We start from the raw sequence: 6,000 nt of genomic DNA, 5'->3' as shown, positions 1-6,000 counted from the left end.
TTTTTCCATAACACTTTTCATGTATTATTCAATCTCGAAAACATCTCAAGATATTGTTGGCATATTCATCAAATTGCAAAAGATGCACGTGTCAAACCTATATATCTCGAATACCAAGCTAGGCTTGCGATGCTACCGTTTTACAATTTTTTGAAGTTGAATGTACCTAAAATACGAGCCCTGTTTTTTTTTTATGTTTTTATTGTCTCTCATTTTTTCCATTATCCATAAACTTTTTTTTTGAAACACCATTATTCATAAACTTAAAACAATTTAAGATGGCGTGTGCGAGGGAATATGATACATGAGTCAATCTATATTATGAATTACAGATTCTAGATGTTACAATTTGATTTTGAAGCTAACTATGTTTATCTTGCAATAATAAGATATATACTAATTTAAAAGAGGGGATATGGTGAAATTGACATGGGCCACGAATTTAGTTGGATTGAACCTTGATATCAAAACTAAGTGATAACTTTAAAATTTATAGAAATCTTGAAATTAAAAACGGACAAAATACTGAACCAAATCGTTAATAGAAAATAATGTATATATATACTTATTTATTTATGAAAGCATAGATACACATTTTTTTTCTTTGTTTATTATAATTTTTTACTATTAATGATATATATATTTTTTTATAAATTTAGTTAAGTTAAAAATAATTAGATAATATAATATAAATATAGATAGATATCACATGATGCATTTCTAAATTTATTAATTCATAGCTAATTAACTATGAATTCTTTCCCGTGCCATTTACATCATTTCCCATGGATAACATGTCATCAACACGTCAAAGCGAGTATAGTTCAACGGTAATTGACATACGTCGTGAGTTTGATCCCCCACCCCACATGTTGTACTAAAAAAATATGTCATCAACATATATATACAACAAATAAAATGATGAAGGTCTTGCTTTTTGTAGTTTAATGATGGCAGAGTGAGAGATAATTTAAACCATCAACTCTAGAGATGGTAACAGGTATCTTGCTCGTCAAATTAATTGCTCCAGTTGATTTTCTTATAGTAACAATATTTATCAACAGTTTTTTCGAATCCGTTCGTATTGATTACAATATCAAATCTTATATTCAATGATTTTAGATTATGTCATGGAACAAATTCACCCATTATTTTCTTAAAGCCATTTTCTTTAGTTTGACTTAGACTTTGAAAATATTTAAAAAATGTAAATAACAGAACAAAAAATACAAATTGAAAGAAAAAAAAAAAAGAAAAATGAGTTTGCAGAAGGGAGAGAGAATAGGGTTGGTGATTTTTTTCGGCTAAATAAAGTAAGAGATCTAGAGAAAACTTTGGAGATCAAAGTTTAACATTTCAATGGACAATAACAAATCATCAAATTCCACAAATGCCCTTTAGAAATTAGAACTAAAAAAATGGAAAAAGAGAAAATAGAGGGGTGGGTCCCCCGTGGAAATCGATGCCCTTTATAAATCCGATTTATGACGTCATCTCATTTTTGGACGGGTAAAAGATTCAGAGGAAGAAAAAAACTCACCGTTGCTCTCTTCCTCCCTTTCCCTCTTCCCCTCCCCAGTCCCCTTCCCAATATTCCATCAATCATCTGAGGGAATCGGGGGCTCCATGGCGTTCTCTTCTTCTTCTCCGGCGAGAGGATCCAAAGTCCCTCTTTTCTCAGTCCCGTTTCTCCTTTTCCTCTTCGCCATTTCCTCTGTGTTCGCCGACGATGTCACGCAGGATGACAATTCCACTCCCAAGTCCCCCAATTGCAACAATCCCTTCGAATTGGTACTGTTTTAATTTATTTTTCTCATTTATTTGTTGTAATGGTTTGCATTTACTCCAATTGTATTTGTTTGTTTTTGGGTCGATCTGATTTTTTTCATTTTGGGGTCCGCAGCGCGTGATTTCTGAAAGGATTTAGATATAGGCTATCTTATGTGATTGAAATTAACGTTCGAGTTTTATCTGCACTCTGATCACGATTGGAAATTAATATGATGTTATTGCTTTCGCTTGTTTGTTGTGTAATTTTATCGTCAACGGCACTTTTCTATGGCGAAACAGTGTTTCTGATCAATAAGCTTTTGGTGCTGGATTAGTGGGTGTTGGTCTCTAGAGTTTTCTCGAGTGGTTTAGGGATCGAGAATTTTGCTCCCAAAGAGATTACGCTTTTGTCCAAATGGTTGTAATGTGATGCTTCTGTTTGGAGCTCGCTTGATGAGTTGAGGCCCAAACTACTGTGAATAATTACGGGCATAGTTTGATTTCAATGGGTGGGATTTGAATTTGGTCTACGCGGCATTTTAGGAACCTTTGAAAATCTTCGCACCTCAGTTTATTTCTCATGTTAAACTTTTGGTTGGTGATTGGATCAATAATCATTATTTTTCTCGTCTCTACAATCTTCGGCAAAAAGTGCTCTTATGTTCCGTTCTACTCAACTTCGGGTGATATCTTTTGTTGGTTTTTTTAGGAGAGTTGTCTTGTAGGGAGTGAGCAAGTTGTTGTTGGTTTTTTTTGGTTGCATTTGAATCAAAAGGACAAACTGTTTTAATCACGAGTCTTATGGTATGTATGCATGTAACGTTTTATTTATTTATTCTTGTTTATTCTTACCGACTACGTTTCTCTCCATTCTGTTCTATTCTCTGGAACATTGCAATTCTAAATAAGGTCGGTTAAGGATAACGGTACTCCAAGTACCCAGAATATCTCCACAATTGTATGATATTGTCCGCTTTAGGTATAACCCTCGTGGTTTTGCTTTTGGTTTCACCCAAAAGGCCTCATACCAACGGATATATTGTTCCTCACTTATAAATCCATTATCTTCCCCTTATCTAGCTAATGTGGAACTTTGGTTGCATTCCTAACAAGGTCAAATTCTTCTTTTGATTGGAGGCGCCGGGGAGAATTAATATCATGGATTTTATCTAGAAAGTATTTTCCAGTGCTTGATTCATAATGGTTTGTTGGCAATTGGCATAAGAGAATCATGATTATATTATTTAGACATTTTCATTGTAGATGTCAGAAATCTAGTATCTACCATAAATATTTAAGGATTCTACCATGTAACCTTTTTTTTCTTACAAGAAGAAAGAAACTGTGAAGAGTTTGAAACACTCTCGTGGGTCCTTCACACACTCTAGCAGGTGTTAAAGCCACTTTGATGGTTAAGTTAGGGGGACTGTGTTGGTTGGAGTAAACCATGTTTGAGTAACGAGACACATGTAAGGGACGTGTGTAAGGCATAACGTGGTGTGGAGATGTAAGGGGATGGGATGTAGGGTGGGGTATGTTATGTGTAGTGTTTTAGGAAGCGCATAAAAGTGCACGCTTAACTGCGATTTGCACTTAGGTGGAGGAGGGGTGCTTTACCTCGTAAAGGTGAGGAGTAAACCATGTTTGAGTAACGAGACACATGTAAGGGACGTGTGTAAGGCATAGCGTGGTGTGGAGATGTAAGGGGATGGGATGTAGGGTGCGGTGTGTTATGTGTAGTGTTTTAGGAAGCGCATAAAAGTGCACGCTTAACTGCGATTTGCACTTAGGTGGAGGAGGGGTGCTTTACCTCGTAAAGGTGAGGTGACCTAACTAGGGCATTGTAGTTTTACAACTTTTTTTAATATAAAAAAGTTGTTGCACCTTGCCAGTTGGCAAGGACTTGGGGTCTCGTGGTCATACTGGCTCAGAGGCTCAAGTTCGAACCTTCTGATGAGCTTAATACAAAAAATCCTTGATGTCTTCTGGGTCCGGGCCTTGGGGCGGCGGATGTCCCTGGGTATAGGGGAACAAAGCTCCGAGTCCCGATTCTCAGAAAAAAATATAAAAAAAATGTCTTCCACCTAACAGACTTTTGAGAGAGGGATATCTTCCACCTAGGGGACTTAGAGAGTGTGAGAAAGAGGGGGCGTGTGCAATAAATGTCTTTCAGTTTTATATTATGGAAATAAATAGTTGTTGTATTGAGAATAAGCTCTATTGTATTTGGATTGAAAATGAGTGCTTTTTCATTGAAGATATGAAAAGAAATATGTTGTTGCCTCTTCATTTATCACATTTAGCCTTGTCTAGAAAAGTTTCATCAGAATTATGGATTATCTAGAAAATTCTGCCGGATCAGCTAGGTTAATCACGGATTGCAGCAGATTGTTGAACTTCAATCTCAGCCAATTCATAAACAAAATAGATTTGCAGAGAGTTGGGTTGGTTTTGGAAAACGAAACAAATTCAATGGGTAATATACCTCTTTTTTCAGACAAGGAGGAAATTGAAGAGTTTTCTTTTGAGAAGGCAAGGTCACGAAGTTAATGTTGAGCAGCTGAATAAAGAAGGCGAAGGGACCTTTCCAAAAATTTGGCGGAAGATGGAAACTTTTTTGAAAATCAGTCACATGAAGAGGTTTTGTGGGAGTAAGTGCAGTAAAGGATGTCCATTCAGTCGCCTCCAATATTCAAGAAATGCTTCTGGAACCAAAGAGTTTTCTTTCTAAAAACAGGGTTAATTTTGAGCAGGCATTTAAGGATAATTTTGACAAGTTGGCGACAACTCAAGTTTTAAATACTCAGTTTTTGCACAAGGAATTCAAAGAGACACCTTCTAAAAAACCGTGGGTTGAGCGTGCATTAAATGAAAAGCTATTGAATGCCCCTGTTTTCTTTGAAGTCTTTGAATGTAAGCAAACTCTTACAAGGATCACACGGACACTTAAGAGTCATTCTCTGATAAGATAAAGAGGGCTTGTGCAACAAATGACTAACTTTTTAATACTTTTTTAGAATACAAAAAGCCTTTAGAAGAACGATGCTTAAACGATTGTAAATATAACTTCAATGCAACGATTCAAGTCATTCCTTTTTAAAGTTTTCTCTAACTGGCTGTCTCGAAGGAAGTTTATTGAACTTCTTGCCTTCTCCCATTCCAGAAGAAAGGATAAGTTGGGGATATTCAAAGGTCTTGAATCCTTAAATTCAGTTGGAAAATTGAGATTGAATTTGAATGGTGCTTTTAATAAAGAAAGAGATGATTTGCGGTACATGCCACTCGAAAAGGCTTCTTTTTGTGATAATCCTAGTGTATCTAAATATTTTGAAGAGGCTGATATTTCGTTTGCAATCTGTTGGGCCCGATGAAAATTAATTGGGTTTTGGTCATCAAGGAGATGCTTTAAATGAGGAAAAGACAGCAGGGTTTTCATTGTCAATGGTAGTTATAAAAAGAAAAGACAGTTAGTGCAAGTGAATCTGATTAAGACTTTCAAAGTAAGAGGAATAGGGGAGAGGGTACTTCTCTTTCCTTAGGTTCATTTCACTCCACAAGCGAGAATGCAAGAGTCCAAACGTCCAAATGATAACTCAGGATTTTTCAGATTTTGAAGACGATGATTTCGATGCAGAGACTCAGCATCAGTAGTCCAGACCCATCTCCAAAGTCTGTTGCTTCTAGTCTTAAAGACCTGAGAGATTTTTCCTTTGAGGAAGAACTTCAACTTCTTTTTAAGGAGCAGAAGGAAGCTGATAAGTCAGACAATTCAAAACATTCTTCCATTCCTCCTTTTTTTTTGAAGAAATGAGAATCACTATTGAATCTATTAATATGGATTTTTGGTCTTTGTGAACTTAAGAAATTGAGACTGGCGGAGGTTGGTTTTTGGAAGTATCATTTCTTTGAATTTTGAAGTTCCAGGTCATTTGGTAGATTGTTTTGGGAGTTGAAGGGGCCGTCCTTTCTTATTTTTACGTGTGTGGTGGCTTTCTCCAAGCTGTTTTCCAATTTGTAGCAGATTGTTTGGTGCTTTTATAGGAAGCTGAAGAGCCCTTTTGAATCATTTGAAACATTTCCATCTTGTCCTGTTTCTTGGACTTGTCTCCTGGGGTGGTATTCGTGGGAATTTGAGAAGCCCCTTTGCAGACCAATTTTCAAGGCAGCATCTAGGTTGGTGTGGAGTTCATGTCATTTTATTACTATTCAAAGCCTGCTAAACCCTACTTC

At 36.3% G+C, this 6,000-nt stretch overlaps 1 protein-coding gene across 1 annotated transcript in view; it reads left to right on the top strand.

Moving 5' to 3' along the window:
- The first annotated feature begins 1,498 nt into the window (after positions 1-1,498).
- Positions 1,499-6,000, top strand: part of LOC111018548 (signal peptide peptidase-like 5) — a 53,692-nt gene continuing 49,190 nt past the window's right edge. Inside the window, exon 1 of the mRNA XM_022294669.2 lies at positions 1,499-1,791. Coding sequence (XP_022150361.1) covers positions 1,627-1,791 — 165 coding nt within the window. The 5' untranslated portion in view covers positions 1,499-1,626. The remainder of the gene's footprint in view (positions 1,792-6,000) is intronic.

Source organism: Momordica charantia (assembly GCF_013281855.1).
Source record: "Momordica charantia cultivar OHB3-1 chromosome 7 unlocalized genomic scaffold, Mcharantia_2.0 BLBB01000007.1, whole genome shotgun sequence".
Lineage (NCBI taxonomy): Eukaryota > Viridiplantae > Streptophyta > Magnoliopsida > Cucurbitales > Cucurbitaceae > Momordica > Momordica charantia.
This window is presented reverse-complemented; position numbering and strand designations above follow the sequence as displayed.